We start from the raw sequence: 23,192 nt of genomic DNA on the forward strand, positions 1-23,192 counted from the left end.
TGTAGGTTGTTAAGATTATTCAAGTAGAATTTTTTGGGGGCCTAAGAAAATATATAATTTTTCTTTCAAAAAACAGATTTATTTTTTTGGGGCCCCTGGAGGTAATATTATTTTTTTGAGATGAAATATTACATATATTACATATATTACATATGTACACTTTTAAAATAAGTTTCCTTTTCTGAATTGCCTCCAGTTGCTGCCCTGACGTGTCGGGGGCCCCGGGGTACCGCCCCTGAGAGTCACCTATATTAAAATTTAGAAAATTTTCAAAAATTTTTCAGTCTATGTTTTTATGTGTGTTAATTGATAAATTCTTGCACGTCAAAGTTTTTGAAAATTTGTATATTAAGTTAGTCAGAAAATCATATGGAGAGAAAGCTTGCACTCTGAAACGTACACCTACCAAATATGGACCCTTGATAAAATCGTTTGCGTTGAGGGCAGATTACTTAAACAAAATCGATCCTCAGATTTAGAACAAGTAAGTTTAGTACATCCAGAAAAGTGTAGGTATATTTATATAATCTGACAATTTGATCATAACATATGGAGGAGTCACAAAGTTGTAAAAAAAAGCACCTCAGCTCAGAATACTCGAGCACGATTAGTTCTTGTTAGTTTGAGATGGAAACTTGCGCGGTTGGTTTTGGTTTATTGTCGTAATTTCCATGTGTTAAAGCAATTTTTGTAATGCTTCATTATTAAATGCCAAATTTGCATAGTCAACAAAATTCAATGTACATTTTGTCTGTCACTGACCTACCTTCGAGCACCAACAAAACAAATATTTGAAAAAAAAAAAGTTTCTAGTTCACATGTGTTTAGCTACAAGTTATTCATTCACAAATGACTGTTTTTTGTTTTGATAATAAGTTCAACTGACAATTAAAGATAAATTTTTGTTCAAAAAGGGTTGACATAGTGCAAATTTGGATTAATTTTCAACTTTTTTAACAATTATGGTGTAAGAAAAAATCTTTTTGGAGTGTTTGTTAATAAGGGAACCTACTTGGCAGTTGTAATAATTTTCGCCACCATCTTAGCATTGTCGTTTACTTGGGTACCCTACGGAATCCATTCATTTTTCTAGTAAAAAAATTATCACAAATTATGTTCTGATGTATGTATATAAATATCATTAGGAATTAAGTTTTTTTCCGGAAACAAAACAAAAAAAGCTTATCGACACTGCAGGTACTACAACCCAGCCAAGGTTTCAAAAACTTTTAATATAAATTGCGATAGCAGCTTGAAACTCGCCATTATACCTAAATAGTTGTTAAAGTTCTCCACCTTTACGGAAATGAACTCCCATCATTATTCTAGACTGTTCCTTTTAATTGGAGTAGTCAAGTTTTGTTTGTCTAATGGTCTTTCCATATCCAAGTGGGAGCCTTTCAACGAAGTGGACGACACAAGTCCTTCTGATTTCATCGACATACATGCTTTTGGCGAAAATGCATTTATCGATCCTGATGACGAAATCACTGGCAAACTTGTGGCTCAATACAATAGGACGTCTAATCAAAATCCCGAAGAACTTGGTGCGTATTTTGAAGGAGACATTCGCATGCCATTTCACATGTACAGCCGAAATGGCTTAGTGACCCAGCCCACTCTCTGGCCAAAAGGAGTCGTACCCTACGAAATTGCCGGAACCTTCGATTCCAATGGACTGGCAGCGATTAAATTGGCATTTGATGAGTACCACAAGAGGACATGTATTCGGTTCAAGCTCCGCTCTAGGGAAAAGGATTACATATCCATAGTTAACGGTAGATCTGGCTGCTGGTCGTCAGTGGGGAGGATAGGTGGAAAGCAGGAAGTTAACTTGCAATCACCGCAATGTTTGATGAAACGCGGCACTCCTCTGCATGAACTTATGCACGTGTTAGGTTTTATCCATGAACAGAATCGTTATGAACGGGACAGCTATATAATTGTACGACCAGAAAACATCAAGGAGAATATGAAAGTTAACTTTATTAAGTCTTCTCAACAATCAGCACAAGGCTTGATGGGAATTGGATACGATTACACGAGTGTGATGCACTATTCAGCAACGTCATTTTCGAAGAATGGAAAGCCTACAATTGAGCCAAGGGTAAGGACGATTGAGAATGGTTTTTTTTCGTTTTTTTTTTAAATTTCATTTTGATTCGTTGGAAATTCCATTAAGGGTTTTTTTGTATTTATTTCTTTTTTATATAGAGAATTACAAGAGAATCAAGGTTCATGGGACAGCGCAGTGGCTTCTCAAGAGCAGATGTAGCAAAAATAAACGTCATGTATAATTGTAAAAGTATTAATGTCCTTGACGATTCATGAACATCATGAACTTGAACTGGAAAAACGTGGATGATTAATGTTAAAATAAAAAAACAAAAGTGTTGTTCAATATAGGTATTATTGAAGTTTTTTTTTGTCCAGAAAGGTTTTCAAGTTTATTGCACAATACATTCCATCAAAAGATTTTAAATATTCAATAGGTAGATACATTACAATATTGAAGTTCCATTTTCCTAAAGTCAACTGATTTTATAGTGGCAGTGGAGTGTTCGAGTTGAATTAAATTATCTTACTCAAACAATAAAGATTGTGTTGGTACCTTCATTGGGAGAATGAAAACAGGAATCTTTTATCAAATAAGACTGCGTGGAGCCTTCACTTGAATTAATTAGTTTTGAATGATCTATTGTTTTCAGCTATACACAAAAGATTTACGAAATTACAAAATAGCAATATTTTCAAAAGAGGAAAACTTATGCAAAGATATTGAGAGAATTGTTCTTTCAAATATTATTTATCATACCCGAAATACGTGAGTTTTCAGGAGACGTCTACTATATCAGTCTGCCAAGACATTCCTGAGAGCATCAACCAAATATCTTATAATCATTTTTATCAAAAAACAAAACCGACTTCCATGGATCAAAACTGGGTTTTATGGTTTTTCTCATAGTTTCTATGGCCAGAAGTGAACGAAATTGAAATGGGACCACACTGCAGCCACAAGCTTTCCAATACAAAAAGAATTATCAAAATTGGTTCACTCAATACAGACGAATTGAATACCTCCTCTTTTTTGGAAGTCGGTTAAAAGTCAGGTTTGTTGGAAAAGTTTTCGCCTTAAAACTTTTCTTATTTCGAAGTTATTAGGTGGTGGGAAAATTTAAGATAAATGGTATGTGAAAGGGGAATAATAAATTGCCCACAAACAAATCGGGGGGAAAAGGGGGTAGATGGGTGTCAAAAATCGTTATTTTTTTTACGATTTTTGTCAATAGTAGACCTCCTAATGTTGAAAACAAAAAAGTTTTGAATAATAAAACAACTTTTACTCAAATCATTTTTTACATAACCTCAAAAACAGTAAGAAAAATGCAAAAATACAATTTTTGTTTTTTTATTTTTATCTTTTACAAAAATTGTTTGATTTTGACAATCCTTGGTTAAAACTTACTTTTTTAAGTTTATAACTTTTCAGTAAAATATTATTTTTGGGAAGTTTGGGAAGCCGGGTTTTAAATTAGAACCTTTTATTTAAGACTATGTAAAAAAGTGGTTGTCTGTAAAGCCGGTTTACGGACGATGGTCTTTCATAAGAAAATGGATTGTGTGCTAAGGTTAAAAAAAAAAATTTATAAAAAACATTTATTTGTTATCAATTTTTTATATAAAAAGCTGACCAAAAAATTACACCATTAAAAAGTTTTCTAAAGTTTTTACAATGCGTAATGGTATAAAAATAATAATTTATTGAAAACAATCATTTTTCATTGAAAAAGTAAAAAAAAATTGTTTTGGTTTTTTCCGTTATTCGGTCAAAAATCATTTAAGAACACCAATTTTTTGCACATGCATGCTCATGCGCAAAACAATAACCCTAAAAAAGTAGAGGGTTTACATTCATATTTCGAAACGCAGAAACTTAAAAAAAAAAATCCGTAATAGACCCCTTATCCTTTTTTATTATCTTTTGAATTGCATTTTTCACATTGTCAAAGGTCTACCTCATGTTTTAGTTTTAAGAAACCATTTATAACTTGATTTTGAAAATTTCTAGAATTTTTTCAATGCCATTGTCAGCCTTAAAATAAATTTATCTATCGATTAAAAAAAAACCAACTTTCTACAACGTTGCGTTAAGAAAATAGCCACTTTTTTGCAATTTTGTTTTACCCCTATTTACCCTTTAAAATTATAGAATTTTAAAAAATCCTTCAGTTGTATTCAACCTTAAGTTATTATCTTTCAGATAAGCTATAGAAAATGTTTGTATCTTTAATAGTTTATTTTTAATTTTTAATTGAAATTTTTGCAGCACTTCTAAAAATTTCAGGTGGAACTGGAGAAAATGCCGTCACTTTTTAGGGGATGCTGCCATTGTTCATCGTCACGTCAAAAAAAAAAAATGGTAAAAAAAAACAATTTTTTAAGATCGATTTTTTCGTAAATGAAGTAACTTTGGCCGTCAAGATTTTGCCCTAGAAACCAAATTATACTTTCCTAATGATAGATGTTTTTACTACCTACAACTTTTGTATTTAACTGTATTGACAGGAATCGTAAAAACTACCACGATGTTTGACAACCACCCTACTTTTTTGGGCATCGAAATCGAAATAAAATTATACTCACCACGTTTTTTTTTTCTCGCAAAACAATGTGCATCCCATTGTTTTTGCGGAAAAAAACCTAAAATTGTCATCTGTTCACCACAGACTTTTTTTTAAGAGAAGAAATTTTTTCACCACTTATTTTTTTTCATCAAAAAGAACCGTATACAGGTCTTTAACTCCCGAAAGATGTAGAAGATGAAAATGGGTTTTTAAATCAGGTCAGAAGTTCGCAGGGGACAGAATGTTGAGCTACGAATAGGAGAAAATTAGTGCACAGGTAGAGTCGTATGGTTTTTTATTTTTTTTTTTTTTTATTATTTCTAATCCTGAATAGAAAAATTATGTTTTCTAAAAAAATTAACGTTCAAGTTTTGAGTGCTAATGATTTGACATGTCTGCAACTAGTTGCAAAGTTACTCAAAAAAATCAAAGAGATTTTTGACACTTTTGTTGACCCAAAAATCCACCTTTATCTATTTTGCTAAAATGTATTATTTGCGGATGAATTTTTTTGTTTGTTCAAAAAATCAAAAAGCTTGAAGCGCAGCAAACTGAAGCACCTTGACCTACTTCACAGTCTCTGATAATAACAATTACATCACAGAAGAGTAGAAAAACACGACGATGACTATGACATCGTTGTGCTCTCAATGTTTGCAAACAAAAAAAAAAAAACCATACAGTTGGTATAGCGAATATTATTCCGTATATCTATCTTTATGAGTTTTTTGTATGCAACAAAATAATTAACCTGCAGGCATACATTCAAAACAATGCACCCTCTCCTTTGAGTACATGTACACTTCCTAATTATCTTATCGCAGTAATTACACCCAGCGCAATATAATTGTAAGTATTCTACTAAATGAGTATGCGTTGGTAAACCTGTGTGCAAAAAGTATATAAATGTTGGGGGAGGAAAAGCGAGGGGTTTTTTTTTTAAATACATAAATAAAATATAATGTATACTGATCGGGGGTTTTTGCTACGATAGAAAAGTTTGAGCACATTGCTGCCGCCTACACCGCACAAGTTTTGGGAAACTACATATAGAGCGCTACAGCAAAACTTACATGTTTACATGTGAGCAAACAACTTCCTCATGCGTGAAAATACTCGTACCGAGGGTAATGAGCACATAGTGCATATAATTACTATACTTAAATTATTTTATTGTTTGTTTGGCTTAGATTTTATCAAATATGTAATCCGACGACAACGACATGGCATGGAAATGTGTTGAAGGCTAAATATTATAGAACATTGTTTTGTAGTTTTCAAAAACAAATAAAAAAGAGATAAAAGTAGGTTCTTGTTATAGAAACATAATATTATTGGTGAATTATGTTTAGTTGGCGAAATAATAAATTTTAATTTATAACTGCAATAAATTATTTATTTACCATTTCCCTATAACAGTAGGTTTATAGGACGACTAAGATATAACAATGAAACACCTGACAGGAATATTATTTAATTTATGGCCGCTTGATATTAAAAACAAATTTAAGCTTTGTAAAGTAAACTGATTGAAGGTCATGAGTCTTTTGTCTATTTTATAATTTTAATCTTAGCAATGCAGAGCTTCTACTGGTGATGAATATTAATAATTTTTTTTACACATATTAAATTTACAAATATTAAATTCAAAATATTACAGAAAAACCAAATAAAGGGTTGTTCAATAAAAAAAAACAATTTTCCAAAGAAAAGCAAAACAAATTAATTTTCAAAAAAGAAAAAGTCGAACTAATTTTTGTTGTTATTCAAAATTTTGATTTTGAAAATGAATTTTTTAAAAAGTATTATATAAAATAGCTTTTTTAGAAACATCATCAAAGATGAGGTTTTTGGCTTTACAAAAAGGTATTGTAGGTGTGACCATTGATTTTTTTCCAAATTAAGCCATTTTTTTTAGAAAATTGTCCCTGCTGGGCGCTGGCTAAACGAGTGGAAAAGACCCCTTATTCCCATTCAATTTTTTCTTGTCTCAACCCAATTAACACGCTCTAGCTTTTGGCACAATCCTCCTGAATCACCCATATCTACATTTTAAGTTTCTCAATCGAAAAAAATGTTACGTATACACCACAGTGACCCGAAGCTTTGCTTTGTTGTCACTTGGCCTTAAACGCAACATTTTTCAAAACAAAGCCAAAATGTACTGTATTTTTATTATTCATCATAAATAACAAAACGACGGTATTCAAAATCAGGAAAACCGAAAACCTCTTAATGCAACTAAAAATAGTTCAAATCACAATTCAGAGATGTACGATACTTTAAAAAAGCTTCAGATAACTATCAGAAAAAATTCTGGTTTCTTAAAAAAATTCTACATTTTCACCTCCACGTCCATGAAAAATGAAGGGCTCCAGAAGAATAACGCATTCAAATTGTATATAGAAGAATTAAAAATAAGAAAAAAAATATTTAAAGTGACTTGTCACGAGTGGGACAAAAAATAAGGTAGGATATGTTACAGAATGTTACTGAGTTTTCTTTTTTTATTGGAATCCTTTGGTTTCCAAAACAAATCATTCGTAGCTTCTACTACAAATAGTTAACAAACATAAAAATAATTGTATTTGTTTGGACTTTTTATTTCTATAATTTTTGTGGGCTAAAAAACATATATTAATGAGAAAAAATGGAAAAAAGAACAATATATTACATAAATAGATTTATTGTGATAACTAAACATAAATCCATGAAATTATTATCTTGCATACAACATCACCATATTCTTTCTGTATGATTACCATTTTTATGAAAACTTTCATTTCTATTGCTTGAGAAAAGAAAAACTATTTTTATGAAAGCAATCAGTAGCTAACAACGACATTAATGTAGTTTATAACACAAATCTTATTCTTTTATCTCCTTTAAATCGTTTATATTTATTTAATAAATATAAAAAAAAACAACAAACCACTATAATTTCTATCTGTTCTTGTATTTTCAGCGTTAAAAACTTTTTCTACCCACAAAACAATAAAATGGGCACTGGTCATTGCTTCTGGGCTGTATTTTACTTTGCCTGTCTTTGTAGTGCGTCCTTGTAAGTATCTCTCAATATTTTTATCTTTATTTTCAAGCAATTTAAAAAACTTTCAGTTCAAGTTTTGTTCTTCTGTTTTATAATTTCTTTTATTTTTCTTTTTGTGTAGCGAGATTTTTTTATTTGTAAATGTGTGTGATAAAAGTATATTCTTTTTTTTTTTTTGTTTAGCATTTATTTATTTTTCTTTTATTTTTTACGTAATACCTGCTGAAAGGTGCTCTAAATTGCAACCAAATACGCAGGCAACAAATCACAATGTTTCATTTCAAATGTGCTAATAAATTATAAGAAAAAAAAATAAAGCTTTAGACTGTCGCAAGGACTTAAAAACGGCTCAAACGACAGCATCTTTTCACAGCGTTCACTTAAAATATGCACTGCAAAAAAAAAGCAAACATTTTGAAAAATCATATTTATAAATATTTTTGAAAAAAAAAAATTAACAAAAATAAAATAAAAGAAAATCAAATCATTCTCGGTACAATTGAATTTTTGTTGTTATATGCTCATTTTGTTTATCATTTTAAAATAAACAATGGCAATGCCTAGCTTCTAATCGATTGAATAACTATATTGTCGCGTAGGTGAATATCTTTAAAAAAAAGTTAAAACACCTACTCTTTTAGGGATCACATTGTAATCCTTTTGAGATATGGTTGTCAAACTGTGAAAAAACAAAACAAATCCCTTAAACTCAAAACTAGTAAAAAAAAAACTCATATTGAGTTTTTAACCGTCACGTACAGACACATTTGTCCTTTTTGTTGTATTTTCCAGTTTATTTCATTTGAAGAAATTCTAAGTGACAGAATTTCTAAATGCTAACTTTCGTCTTTGACGAATACAAAAAAAAAAGATTTGTACAAAATCAAAGAAATGTCACGTACAGACAATCATTACATGAAAAAATACTGATATCTGAAATGATGATATATGAAATACATCCTTGTTCATGTTTACATGTCATGTAAAGCCTGATACAATGCATTTTAATTACAAAAGATTAAAATTTTATTCAAACCTCACCTTGACCATCAACGCAGAACATTTCCAAAACTCATCTTAAAAGTTCAATAGCTTAAATCCATTGTGCAATAAAGAAAATTAAGGCAAAATTGATTTTCCTTTTCAATTTTGCACTAACTTATGGACTTCACTTAAGCGGCAAATAATTTATTCATCGATTAAGCAAGGAAAACCACCAAACCATCATTTCAAAACACAACCACTAAAATATAATACACCCACACCCCACCCTCACTACTTCCTCCACCGCTACCACCACCACAACAACCACCACCATTACCACCAACGTTCCGTCTATCAAATCTCTTTATCACAACATCCACATCCACAAATGCTTCTCTTTCTTACTCTCTCTCTCTCTCTCTCACTCTCTCACTTGCTCAAAACCACAAAATCGAAATTAAATTTTCGACAAAAAACCAAACCATCAAATTCAAAAAGATTTTCAATTCCATTAAATCACGTATTTCACGTTTCCACCATTTCAGAGCAAATAATGCAAAAATAAATTTCCGAGAAAAAGAGAAAAAAGTTTTGGATCAAATTTTAGGTGCTGGAAAATATGATGCCCGTATCCGACCATCCGGAATTAATGGAACAGGTAAAGATATTACATTCGTACTATAAATTCAAATTTAAAAAAATAAAAAAAAAAAAGAAAAAACAAATATTCCCTTTTATATTTCGTCGTCGTCGCAGTCGTTCTTCAATTTATTGCTCCTCGCCAAAAAAAAAAAAAAGATATTGGTGATGAGAGAAACGAAACGACATAATTTAAATTATCGAAATGAAACATTTACACATTAGTTTTAATTTTTTTTTTTTTTAATTTTACTTTTATTATAGAGAAATATTTTTTATGAGTTTAAAATTTAAATTTATAGCGAATTATTATAGATTTATGCATAAAGTTATTATTTTTATAATTTAATATTTGAAATTAAGAATATATTTAATTAAAATATGGGTTAAATGGAAAATTTAAAATTCAAGTTTGGGAAAGGGAAAATATACAATATAGGCTGGATTAGGAGAATTTCAAAATTATGTTTACAATTGAAGAAGTAATTATTATTTTAGAGTAAATACAGAAAAAAATATTTAAGGTTCAATGTGGGTATTTTAGTTATTATTTATTAATTTTTAAACAATGCTTTGCTCTTTACATAAAACTTGGATACTGTGATATATAACTTTTGTTTTTATTTTTTTATATGTATTTTACGGACCTGTCAATCAAGTCTACCTATCTTGCATTTGAACTCAAACATTTGTTTAAATTATGTACATTGTAAAAACTACAGGTTCACAAAACAAATTGAAGTTGAAACGTTTTTGTTTTACAGATGATACCTACTTTGATTAATATTGCTTTAAAGAAGGAAATTACTAAAAATCAATATATCGTCCACTTTAATTTTAAAATCTTCATCTTTAACAATAAATTATTCTAAATAGTTACTAAATCATTGTGATTTTCAGTGATTTAACGTTGTCTTAATGTCGTTTTTTTTCCTTTAATGTAGATGATGCTATTTTGGTGTCTTCGTAAGACTTCCGGGTTTAAAGCTGTTATTAAAAAAAATCTTCTGATCTTCTTACTCTTCAATTGAATCGGCCATTTCAAAAACCACTTTAGTCCAACAGTTTACTGCTGGGTTTCAATTTACTCTTAAAATTTACTTCGTTTAGAAGATATCATTATTAAAACAAAACGAAAATATTGTTTCTTTGCGTCAATGTTAGGTACAGCCAATATTTTTATCGGCAATTGTTCAGAACCTAGGTACTTATCTGCTTGTTCCAACAGTTTTTAAGATACATATAGATACCAACAAAATCAAAAGTTTTCTTCAAACCTGACATTTTAGCGTTTTTGGTTACTCCCAAACGAAAAAATTTAAATTTTGTTAGTCCCAAAATTATCGGAACTTCCCAAATTACCAAAATAAAAAAAAATATTTTTCTCAAAAAACGTTTTAACAATTTCGATAAAAAAAAAATACATATGTATGCACTGCGGCATATAAGATCCTACTTTTTAATAAAATAAAATATTTTTTGAACTTTTATTAATGGTAACTGCGATAGAAACGATTTTTGATCTCTGACTTTCTCGTAAACGACTCAACTGATTTCAACTAAAATTATTGTAAAAAAAACATTAGCTATCTTAAAACTAAAATTACAAATAATAAGTTTAGGATTAAAAATAATATTTACATTTATTTCAAAATTAAATTTTTTTGGAAACGGACCAATGAATTTTCTATAACTTTTTTTTTATCTGTCAACTTTCATATCAAATTTGTTTATATAAAAAAACTTTTTTGTTTTTGAAACGGCTGCAAAAATTTGTAAGAGTTATTTTCCAAAAAAATATTTTTCATTTTAGAAGTAAAATTGAATTTTTGTTTTGGAGGTTTAATCCATTTAAAAAGATGTTTTTGTGATTTCAATATCAAATTGTATTTTATTTTCTTAGTTTTTATTGAAAGTTAAACTTAAAATATTTGAAACGTGCAACCCAGTCGCGTTTTTTTTTTTTTTTTTTTAATCAGCACTTTTTGAAAAACAGACCAAATACTTTCAACCGAAAATTTGTATTGCTGATTTTACGGATTTTGTACATCTTTTAAATGAAAGCTTAACTTATGGCTAAAAAAAAGTTAAATCAGCACATTTCACTTTTATTTGAGTCTGAAAACAGTTCGACTGCCCTATATGAAATAAACATTTTACCTACATACAGTATAGGTACAGTTATTAGTTGACGTTTGCATCATTATTCAATCATTAAAAATAGCTGAAAACAATCTATACAAATTAAATAGATTCATGATTTTTTTCTGTTTCTATTCAGAAGGTAGAATCTTGTAACAATTTTTCTTTTTAAACGGTCACTGTGGTGTATGTGTAACATTTTTTAAAACTTTTGTTTGCTTTTTAGAAAAACGTTCTTGTTGATAAACAATTAATTAAACAAATTAATTTTCGCTATACATTAAAATTACTTTTTTCTCTTTTTAAATCTTGAATATGAAGTCCTATTTTAAGGCTAGATCACAGTGATACTTAAAGTAAAGCATCCGAATAGTTATCCAAGAAAGGCATGATCAATCCAAAGTCGCTGCCAGTTTTTTTTAATTAAATTCTTACTTTTTTCAAAGCTGAATAATTTTTATTTAACTATGCTTTTCGTTAAAACAAAACAGTAGAAATGAATATCGTGCTACTTTGTTTTTAAAATTATTATCTTGGACGCAAATTCATCCCGAAAAATAGTCTCTCAGTTTAGAGAGAAATAATTTGTTAGTTAGGATGTGATTGTTTTATTAATGTTTTTTTTTCCAAAATTTTGAATTTGAAAGTCATTGTTTTCGAAAATAAATAATAAAAGTACTTGAAAAGATATAAAGATATCCATATGAAAATTTGTAATACAGTTAAAATGGTGCAATAACGAAGAAATGGTGCTGCACTTACCTTGACATTTAAAATTATCTATTTGTATTAACTGGGTACTTTTGTGAGTTTTTCAAGGAAGGAATCACAGAAATAAGTTATTAAGTGCCAATGAAAAAATAAAGTTTTTGAGTAGAAAATTAAAAACTGCGTGAAAACGTTGCAATCAATGTAACCATTTAAAAGATTAAGTGAAAAACCTTCGATACATCGAAATTTTGCTTTGTTTCGAAAAATCAAAATAAAATCCTTTAACCAGGGACATTTTTTACCACGTTAGCCCCCAATCAATAGCCAATAATTATAATGCAGATAGTAAGTTTATATTCCAATTTTGAAGCTCAACGAAGCGAATTCATCAGAGGTTAATTTTTTTCTTTGATGAAAAGTACATAATACATTTTGTTTCTATTCGATGTGTTTCCAAGTTTAAAGGTATTAAGAGCAAAGCATTTTGTAAATTTTTTGTGTACAGATTCTTATCAAATTACCTTAGGTATAGTTTCAATTTTTTAAAAATCAAACATTGAAACCTAAGGCAATTTACATAATGTTTATTTGTAAATAAAATGATGTAAGATAAATTCTATACATTAAAAATCACAATAAAAATATTTTTCTTAATATCAATATAAATAAAATGAAAAGCAAAAAAACAAAAATATAACCAATCAATTTTGTTTGTTGAAAAAAAACAAAAAACTTTTTCATATTGTTGTTCCACATTAAAATTTTGTATATTCTAATAACAAAACCAAAAAAACATCTACCAACAAACAGATGGCCCTGCAATAGTCAGAATCAATCTTTTCGTTCGAAGTATAATGACGATTAGTGACATTAAAATGGTAAGTCCACGGAATTATTGAATTGCGCCTTTAAATTCAAAGCAATCCTCTCAAATTAAAAAACCCAAACCAAAGTTAACTGCTAAAAAAATAATCGTTAATTAAAAAAAAAAAAAAAACCAATACAATTTAGTGCCTCTATTATTTTCCATAAATTAAATTTTAAATTAAAAACTAATTATATGCAAAAAAATAATTATACTTTGCAAGAAACATAAATATAACTTTGTTTTTTTTTTTTTTATTATTAACTACTATATAGTCTAGAATGCAATTGAAACAAAAAAAATACTATTTAACCATTGATTGAATAAAATGCAACCAAAATTTAACCCTGAATATAACTATTTTAATAGCTGTCATTGCATCAATACATTCCAAAACCAACAAAAAAAAAATAGAAATTAAAGCAAATTATATAATAAATCAAACAAATTAGAATAAAAAACAATATTTACAAAAATAAAAAGTTCCAATAAATTCCTGAATTTTTTATTTTTTTCAATTTTCCTAGAATTAAAACAGCAAAAAAAATTATGGAAAGTATAAAATTGGCAATAATAAAAAAAAAAATGAGAATGAAAATCAAACATCCAAAATTTGGCTTTTCAATTTTATTTGTTAGAAACCTAAATATAATTATTATTTTTGTTTTTTTTTTCAAAAGAAAACATTCTTCTCATAAGCAAATCATTGCAACTTAAATTTAATTGTTATGGTTGCGAAGCAAAAATTCCATTATTTTAAAAATACTGTTAAAATAAAATTAGTTTTTGATTATAGTAAAAAAAAAAACATATTTAAGAGTTTTTTTTGTTTGTTTTTAATTCCGCCAGTGATGTTTTTTTAGTTTTACGTTTTTTTTTTCTTATTTTTGTTTTTTATTTAAATATTATGTAGCTATATATATATTAGTTTAAGTTTGCTTTTTAATAATTATATGAAATTTTGAAGTTACATTTAAAAACTTGTTTCTTTAAAGTTTGGTTTTGTTATATTTATTTTTTTTTTTATTTGAAAAAATGATTTTTTTAAGAATTTATGCAAAAAAAAATATATAGTTTAAGCCGAAAAGCATACACCTTTGTGACGTAAATTTTGGCTGTATAAAATTTGCACTTAAATGCACAATATTACTATGGATATATTTTTAATTGGCTGTTAATATATTGATATTTGTATCTTTAGCAAAGGTATATGTTTAGAATTATACAGAAAATAAATGAATTTATAGAAAATCACAATTTATAATTTATCAACGCATAAATTAAGTGTGTATTTTTTGCGTTGATTAAAAAAAAAATTAATCAACAGCGGTTTTATTTTTGAGTTGTTCTAAGTCTTTAAATACATCATTCCACACTCTTGATCTATATTTCCAAAATGTGGTTGGATGCAAACAAAGTTTACTATTCATAAAAAAAGAGAACTCGATATAATAATCAGAGCTTGCAAAACGATGATAAAAAAGCACAAAACCACCAAAGAAATTTGCTTCAAGCATAGAAATTAAGCGTTTTGAAAAATTGACAAGAAAACATTTTTCAGGACCAAAATTCCATAAGCTACGTCCAATTTTACCAATGTAGAAAACCTTACTTTTCTCAAATACGGCTTCGATGATGAACGACCATTGATTTTTTTTTCTCAAAAAGACTGTCGTATTTTAAAATAAAAAAAAATATTTGTTGAATCTTTTCAAACTGTAAACCCTTTTGTTTATGTCTGATTTTCTTGTAAAATCATGAACCGATTTCAGCCAAATTATTCTTATAGAACCGTTTTAGTAAACGTAAAAAAAAAACACATTTTATGATTAAATAAAACCAATAATTTTTTTTCAATTCTATTTTGTCTTCGAATTTCTTTTATTGAGTGATTCAAAGTCGTTTTTATAATCTTCGTCGCTCAATAGAATAGTACCCACTTTGAAAACGTTCGTTCTTGTTGTTTATCATGAATTCGTATGGCCAAAATGAATTAATTTTTTTTTTGTCCGTGGGTAGGTGTTGAAATCTCCAAAAGATTCTATGCTCATAGATTAGATATGTGGGACTCTTACCGCACTAAAACCACCTCCTGCTACCGATTGCAACTAAGTTCAGATGGAACTTATGTATCTAGCAATTCATCTTTCTCGAAGTTAAGTTACGTGTTGTAGGTAACTTTCTGGTGAAAGTTAAAACTGATGATATTTAAAAATAGCTAAATAACATTTTTTTTTTTTAATTCAATCATTAAAGTAATTTAAATTTAACATTTAAATTTATATTAATCAATGCCGATATTTTGAAATAAAGGAATTAAATTGAAAAATTTCACTGTACCAAATCGGAAGGTTTAGTCCTTCGCAAACGTCGTACTAAGTTTGTCTCGTCGAGAATTTCTAGTATTGTTCTATTAGTATGTTCGACTAACCGAAATGAATAAATAATTAATATATTTTACATACACTTATTGTCTCGCTAATTATATATTAATAGTTTAATTTAAAAAAAAAAAATCTTTTTGAAATTTAATTTTTCCTTTTACTTACATTTACTGAGTGATTATAGAAGTTGTTCAGTAGTACTGAATCAGTACCCAAACTGAAAACCTTCGTTCTTGTTGATTCTCATGAATACGTGTGACTTAATAATTTTACATATGCCTATTGTCTCGCTACTAACATAGGTACATATTAATCATTTTATTTTTATTTATTTTTTTACTACGAAGTTTCGGCCAAAAGAGTTAGAATTTTTTTTATTAAATGTCGTCTAGGAATTTAGACTTCTGCGATCACTATAAAACTTATCGATATTCAAAAAATTTAAGGCAATCCTTTTGTCTTCATAAACATTTGATTAATCATTTTTTAGTTTTTTTGTATTTACTGTTTTAACGAAGTTTGGGCTAAAAGAGTCAGAAATGCTCCAAAACATGTCTTCTAAAACCTAAGACTTCTGTCATCGCCGCCGTACAACATAAACAATTTTCAAAAAAATAACGGAAGTCACTTTATCTAAACACTTGATACGCCATTTTTTAGTTTTCGTTTTATTTGCCGTTAAAACGAAGTTTCGATCAAAAGAATCAGAAATGTTCAAAACAAAAATGTCGTCTTAAATTTCAGACTTTTGACACCACCAACTTAACCGGTTTTCAAAAACATAACAGCAATCGCCTTTTCTGAGTAAATACTCGATTTTTTTTATTTACTGCTATAGCAAAGTATCGATAAAGGGGTCGGGAACTCTCAAAAAAAAAGTTTAAAGGCGGTGGCGGCAGCAGTCCAAGGTCTAAAACGACATCAATGAAATTGTATGCAATGTTCAGGATCATTAGAAAATATTTTTAATAAATATTATAAAGAGTTTCAAAATAGAACTCTGTAATGGGGTACATCTGAACTTTTGTACAGCTGTTTTTTTCGACTATTAGAAAAACTTATGGTTAGTCGGAACAAAATTAATTTTTTAAAGCATTATACAATTTCCCACTTTCCCATATCATATAACACTAAAATTTCATCATGAAGACTTAGAACACTCTAACTCAATGATAAAACTTATCTTCCAATGTTATATCAAAAAATATGCAACTTCAAAATAATTAGCAGTTTTGTTTTATTTTTTATTTTTATTTTTATTTTGGTTTTGTTATTTAAAGCTCTGCATTGTGTTACTTTAATAAAACTTCTACGTATAAGCATGAGAGTTTAAATAACAGCAGCATATTTTTATAACACATCTTCAACCAACAACAACAATAAACCTCTCAGCCCATTTAAGTAAAATAAAAAAAAAAAATTAGAATGAGCCCCGTCAAAAGCTTTTTCTAACCACACCAATGCATATATTCAAATCCAAATTATTAATTCATTCTTCGTTTTCATTTTTTCTTTTTTTTTTTTTTTTGTATTAAACTTTATTCAATTAATTTATTTTTTACTTATTTAAATTTTACAATAAAACACTTTTGTTATTTTTCAACTATAGGATTTTATACTACATAATATTTATATATTTTTTTTTTTATTTTTCTATGTAATTTTTGTAAAATATGTATATTCGAAATAATAGAACTTAAGGGTAAGAAATTGATTTTTTTTTTTTCACTATTAGGGTAGACATTTTTTATCACTTTAGAATTTAAACAAATGTATTTCATATAATCAATTTTTGCTGCAAGGAGGGATTCTTTTTGTATAGAAAATAATGTTTTATAATTCATCTCAGCTATATATAGACAAAAATCTACAAAAGCCACAAAAATAAATATATATATAAAAAAAAAAAAAACATCTAATAACTTCTATTCAACAACAAAACTACAGAAAATTATCAAACAAACAAAAAATTAATTTAAATCAAAATTCTAGATTTTTCTTTATTTGAATTTCTCTGTTACACTTTTTCTACGAATACAGATGGCCCTGCTGTCGTCCGCGTCAACATTTTCGTTCGAAGTATATCAAAAATCGATGATGTTACAATGGTAAGTCCGTTGATAGTGTATCAAAAAAACAAAAACAAAAAAATTGAAAATCTGTAAATCTAAAAAAAAAAATCAAAAACAAAATCAATCTTTGAGGAAACTACAAAATCATAAACTTCGTATATATAAAAACCACAAATATTTTTATATATACTCAAATATTAAGTAGAACTGTAAAATATATATATTAAATATATTTTTGTGAAGAGCTAATTTTTTTATACGGTAACTGCTTCAATCACCATTATACTTCGTACTAATGAATTTTTATATAATTAATTACCATCGTCTCTGTAAAAATTAAAAGAAAAAAAATGAAATTCTTCGATAAATTACATTAATTTTTAATTGCATAAATTAATGTTTTAAAAATCATCTTCTTCTTTTTTTTTTTTGAAACATAGGTGTATGAGTTTTTTTTTTAGAAAAGAAGACTTTCGTTTAAGTCTGCTTGAGAATGCTGTAAATAAAAAAAAAATGTTTAAATTTAATATTTCAATATTAATGTACAGAAATCACCGATACAAAATGTTAAGTTAAAGAAATGCAACACAAACATCACGTAGAAATTTTGTAAATTATCCTAGTAGCTGTTTCTAACTGTCTTTAAATATATACAGAGGTTTTGGACGAAATATGTATTAAATTTTTTGAAAATATTCAACGAACGTTCAAAGTGTGTACTTTTACTTTGAGGTTTGGAATGAAACGTGTACATAAAATCGAAGATGATTTTGTAAAAAAAAAGAAAAGAAAAACTTTCTTGTTCTTTTCCTCGAAAGCTGTTTTGATTACTTTATATTTAAAAAAAAATTAAAACAAGGCTTTTGAATTTTTTTTATTATCTAGAACAAGTAAGAAGGGTTTTGTAAGAATTTTTAAGGATGATTTTCTACCTCAATCTCAAATTGATATTTTCAGTTTGTGATTTTTGACTCGAAAGTTTATCGTCTTCGTTTACAAGTACAAATTTATTGCATTTGGTTGAGATTTCTTATCAGCGTCTTGTATTTCTTTCTTTAAAGAAGAAACAACATTAAGAGCCTTGTTACTTACATTGATCTACCATCTTATCCTCCCCTACTCTGGCATATGCGGCTTAAAAAATAAATAAAAATAAAGCACGTATACGCCGCAGTGCACGCAAGTAATTTAAACTACTACATACTTTGGTCTAGATGCTAACACATCCTAATGCAAATTCAATAAGCATTTGCATTTAATAACTAATTAAACAAAAAGTTATCTTTCTTATAATATAACAAGAATACAAAATTTAAAAATATTTCTTCAGCTTCGTAATTTTTACTTTTTTTTAAATATATCATAAACAAAAAAAAAATTAACAAAATAAAAACCTTATTCAATACAAAACCAATACAAATAAACAAATTATAAATAGAATTTTTTTTTAAAGTTTTGGTTACTTAGTAACCAAAAAGTCCTTTTCAGGAATGTTTTAGCTATCACTTTTTTATATAATTATTCAATCATACAACAGTTTTGAATTATTCAATTTTAAAACATTTTAACAGAAAACCAAAGTAATAAAGTGTTTGTATTTCAAAAAAAAAAAAACATAGTTTTACTTGGAGTGGAGTGGTACTTGAGAACTTTCAAGTTATTTTCTTCTTCGAAAATGTCCATTGTATTTCTTCTTCATCGCCTATACGTTACAACTCTTTTGTTTCTACAAAAAAAAAAATGTAATTTAAATATATTATTTTCTTTTTAACCTTGCATCCATTTTGCGTTAAATGAAATAAATGGGGTTCCACAAGTCATAATAAATTTTTCTCAAAAAGTGATCTCAAGGCAAAAAGTTTTTGCCAAACAAGCAACATTAACTAACATTGAATTACTGAAAATTCCAATTTCAATTTGGATAAAGTACTCAATTTTTAAAATACAACTATCTTATAAGTTCTTTAAAAAATTAGACCGCTTTCAAATTTACAAAAAATAAGTTTAACTTTTTGTAAATCCAACCAAGACTTTTGCAGTTTGAATTTATCAAATTTTGACAAATCAAATTCGCTTTTAGAAAAGTTTTTCTTTTATATAAAAATTATGGAAATCTATTTTTGGCTTACAAAAGGTGAATTTGATTTGCAAAGGGGTGAGTTTCATTTCCAAATGCATTAAATCAATTTGAAAATAATGAATTATTAAACTTCTCTTGAGGGTGAACTTAATGTAGTACAAACCATGACAATTAGAGTTACAAATTGATCATAATAGTATTCCATCAAATAAACAAATTCATCGCAGAGACAGATTATTTTATATCATTTTTATTTAATTTTTTTTTTATTAAATAAATGTAAGCAGATAGAAATACTAGCTACTAGAATGATATACAAAAATTTAAATTTAAACTTATTATACACCTGCTTGTTTAGCATTTTACAAATAAAATACAATTCTCAAACTATTACGTTGAAGTATTTTCAAAGTCAGTTTCAACTAGCTCTTCAAAGTTCTTCGTTTTAATATCTTCGAATTATGTAAAACAACAAAAACAACAATGAAAAAAACCATAAATCTTTAAAAATAATAATATTGTCTGCAGTAAATGAAAAAAAAAACTTTTCCGTCATTATGTTATATAAAAAAAAGATACTTTTTTCCAATTTGAAAATTTGGATGTTTTAACGTATTGAGAGAAAGTTCTGTTTTATTTTTTTTTCATTTAATTTATGTCAATATTTATGTTTTAGAACATTATTATAATTTTAGTTAACAATATTAAAGCACATATTTGATACAAAATTCATAGAATTTCTGTTTTCTTATTTTTATTCTAATTGGATTTAACGCATTTGCATTGAAAATTAAATTGAAAAAAAAAAATATCATTTGTTGTATCGAAATTAATTTTTATTTTGCATTTGAACAAAATTACATATCTTGTCATTTTTATTTTTTTTTTTTTATAAATATGTGTTACACTAGGGCTTTTGTGAAATGTCTTTTTGGATCTCTCTTATACATAATTTAATAAATATTACAATAATAATTTTTTTTTGTATTATCGTACAATTTTTGCCAATCAAATTTTGTATGGCATTTACTTACATAATATAGTTTGAAGAAATATTAAAAATATTAAAAAAAAAAAAATGTTAAGCAATATTAAACAATAAGTGTATGTTCATATTATGATATATAATTATTTTATTTCAATTTATTTAAATATACTAACTAATGAAATAAAATATGTGTAATAAATACTTTTTAACTATTTTTTTTTTTTTTAATTTTTCAATCAATTTTTTAATGATGGTATCATGTGTGCTTTAGTCGTACAAAAATAATATATATATAAATATACATAATTTTCAGTGTCTTCTCTCCTTTTTTTACTTTAACTTAATTAAAAAAAAAAAATATTTTAATTTTTTTTCCTAAAGTATAAAATATATACAAAACTTTTTTCATATTCTTTCAATCCTGTATTAAGAGGAATTAATTTTTGAATGTTTGTTTACTCTTTGAAGTTTCTTATTTGTTTAATTTAATTTAATTTATATTGTTTTATTTTTTATATTAAATTAAATAATGTTTAGTTTTTATTAAAAAAAAAAAAGAAACAGCTTATATCAGGCATAAATTAATCGATATGATATTTTTTGAAAATTTAGGAAGGGTTTAAGAATATAATAAGTTAAAATTCTTATAGGAACCCATTGAATATTTAAAGCAAAAAAGGGAATTATGCCGTGCAATGTAAATACATTTTAAAAGTAAAAAAAATTTTTTTTTCTTTAGCAAATAATTATAATGATTTCCTACTTAAAGACGTTATTAACTCAAAAATACTGGTCTCATCATCAATTTTAAACATGCACTTATTATTCATTATTTGTTTTTGTAGCGAGATCCATGTAGACATTTTTTCAAATAAAAAAAAAAATTATTTTTTGATAATTTTACTTTTTGCAGTCACCAGCAAACATCATTATTTATGTTAATTTTTTAAAATTTGTTTTTAAATCACATTTTTCCGAATCTGGACTGCGTCCTTAACATTTGCGTTCTTCAGGATTGCTTATACTGTAATTAACTTATGTTTTCGCATTTGGGTCACAATTTTGTATGTAAGTAAAAAAATTTGGATTTCAAAACTGTGCAAATTCTTTGCTAAACAAAAATACAGAAACCTATATTTAAAGAATTTTCGAATACCTGCAGAAAATAAAAGTAAAACTCATTACAAGCCAGGTTTTGAAATTAAATTGAAAAAGCTCAAACATAAACAATGTTAACTGGTTAACTCTATTTCTATATATTTTAGTCCGTTTAAGTGGGAAAGAAGTATTTCACATCTGATTAATTTAATTAGTAGCTATTTTTCAACAAAATTAACTTTGATCTCAGAAACTATTGCAAAATCTGGCTGGCCACATTTACGGAAAAATTTAACTTAAAAAATCGTTTTTTTTTGTTTCGTTTTTTTTTTTTTCAATTTTACCGAATATTTTCAGAAATAAAAGTGTAGTTTTTTATATAATCTTAAATTAAAGTTTTTCATTTAAAACAAGGCATCTCTAGTTTTTCAAAAATCAGAAAAAATTTCATTAATTTTTTTGATTGAAAAACAAGCTATTTTTCCAATTAAATTCATCAAAAATTAATATTTTTCTGAAAAAGAATATTTAAAATAGATAAGAAATAAAAAAAAAAGAAGTTTGTTTTTTAAATGCATCAATATTTATAAAAAATAAAAATTTTTCTCAATATTTTTGAGGGCATATAAAAAATTATTTTCATAAAAGTTGTAGATCTTTTTACTATCTCTACATTTTGTATTCAACTTTTTTCGAAGGAATGTCTATTTTTCATAGAAAGCGTAAAAAAATGTTTTATGTATTTGTTTAAATACTGTGCCCATGTTCTGTAACTTTTATATTTGAATATCTTTAAGATCCATTAAATATCATCAAAATAAAAGAAATTTTGTTCCAGTTCATAATTTCTTAATTCCTAAATGGCCATTTTTTAACGAAAAGTTGTGAAATATTTTTAAATTCAAAATGTCATCTCTAAAATGACATAATAAAACTTTACAATGCAAAATAATTAATACAGCTTCATTTGCTACTTAAAAGTATTAGTACCAGTATTAGTACTTATTAAATTTTGAATTTATATTTTTTGGTCCCCAGATCGGAAAAATGTATTTATTTATTTATTTTTTTAATTAATTAATTTAATATCACGACTTCTTTTTATATTTTTTCTTTATCATTCATCCTTCTCACCATATCCTTATTTGTTAAAAAATTAGTTTATTTAAAAAATTGAGTGTTAATAAAATTGAACCTGAACAAGAAGACAACAGCAATGTCCACGTATGATATGGCGCAGCGACACAAATTCCCTTGTCATGAATTTTGTTTTATTTTTTTTATTTTTTTAGAATAATTTTCAGAATAAAAATATATATAATGTTTATTTAGGCAATTATATGTATATGTATTTAAAAAAAATAAGGTAATTTTTAAGTAGGTATATACTATTTTTAAAAGTATTAAATTATTTCTGAAAAAAAAAATGTTTGTAAAACAAAAAAACCCACCAACCATCATCCATCAGTCACAACACTACACTCAATCATAACTATTATTTGTTTCTATATTTTTTTTTTTGTTTTGTTTCACTATAAGGTCATCGTTTAAAAGA

At 26.7% G+C, this 23,192-nt stretch overlaps 2 protein-coding genes across 24 annotated transcripts in view; both read left to right on the forward strand.

Moving 5' to 3' along the window:
- The window catches only part of LOC129914879 (glutamate-gated chloride channel), a 119,026-nt gene that overhangs the window by 70,631 nt on the left and 25,203 nt on the right, over positions 1-23,192 (forward strand). For 11 of the 23 annotated variants that reach the window (XM_055994302.1, XM_055994310.1, XM_055994314.1 and 8 more), the window contains 2 exons: positions 7,591-7,686; positions 9,204-9,316. In XM_055994302.1, coding sequence (XP_055850277.1) covers positions 7,625-7,686; positions 9,204-9,316 — 175 coding nt within the window. In that variant the 5' untranslated portion in view covers positions 7,591-7,624. Of the gene's footprint in view, positions 1-7,590; positions 7,687-9,203; positions 9,317-12,960; positions 13,029-17,439; positions 17,508-23,192 lie in introns of those variants that run through there. The other 12 variants (XM_055994309.1, XM_055994312.1, XM_055994317.1 and 9 more) reach the window with 3 other exon arrangements.
- Positions 1,147-2,541, forward strand: LOC129914880 (zinc metalloproteinase nas-1-like). Its single transcript, XM_055994327.1, has 2 exons — positions 1,147-2,107; positions 2,215-2,541. Exons 1-2 carry the CDS (start codon positions 1,307-1,309, stop codon positions 2,329-2,331), a joined length of 918 nt encoding a protein of 305 aa, XP_055850302.1. The 5' UTR covers positions 1,147-1,306; the 3' UTR covers positions 2,332-2,541.

This window comes from Episyrphus balteatus, chromosome 3, assembly GCF_945859705.1.
Source record: "Episyrphus balteatus chromosome 3, idEpiBalt1.1, whole genome shotgun sequence".
Taxonomy (NCBI): domain Eukaryota; kingdom Metazoa; phylum Arthropoda; class Insecta; order Diptera; family Syrphidae; genus Episyrphus; species Episyrphus balteatus.

Excerpts from the sequence above, each read along its gene's own strand:
- LOC129914880 (XM_055994327.1), top strand. The coding sequence starts at position 1,307 with ATGAACTCCCATCATTATTCTAGACTGTTCCTTTTAATTGGAGTAGTC. Across the intron at positions 2,108-2,214 it reads AGCCTACAATTGAGCCAAGG|AGAATTACAAGAGAATCAAG; the intron begins GTAAGGACGATT and ends TTTTTTATATAG.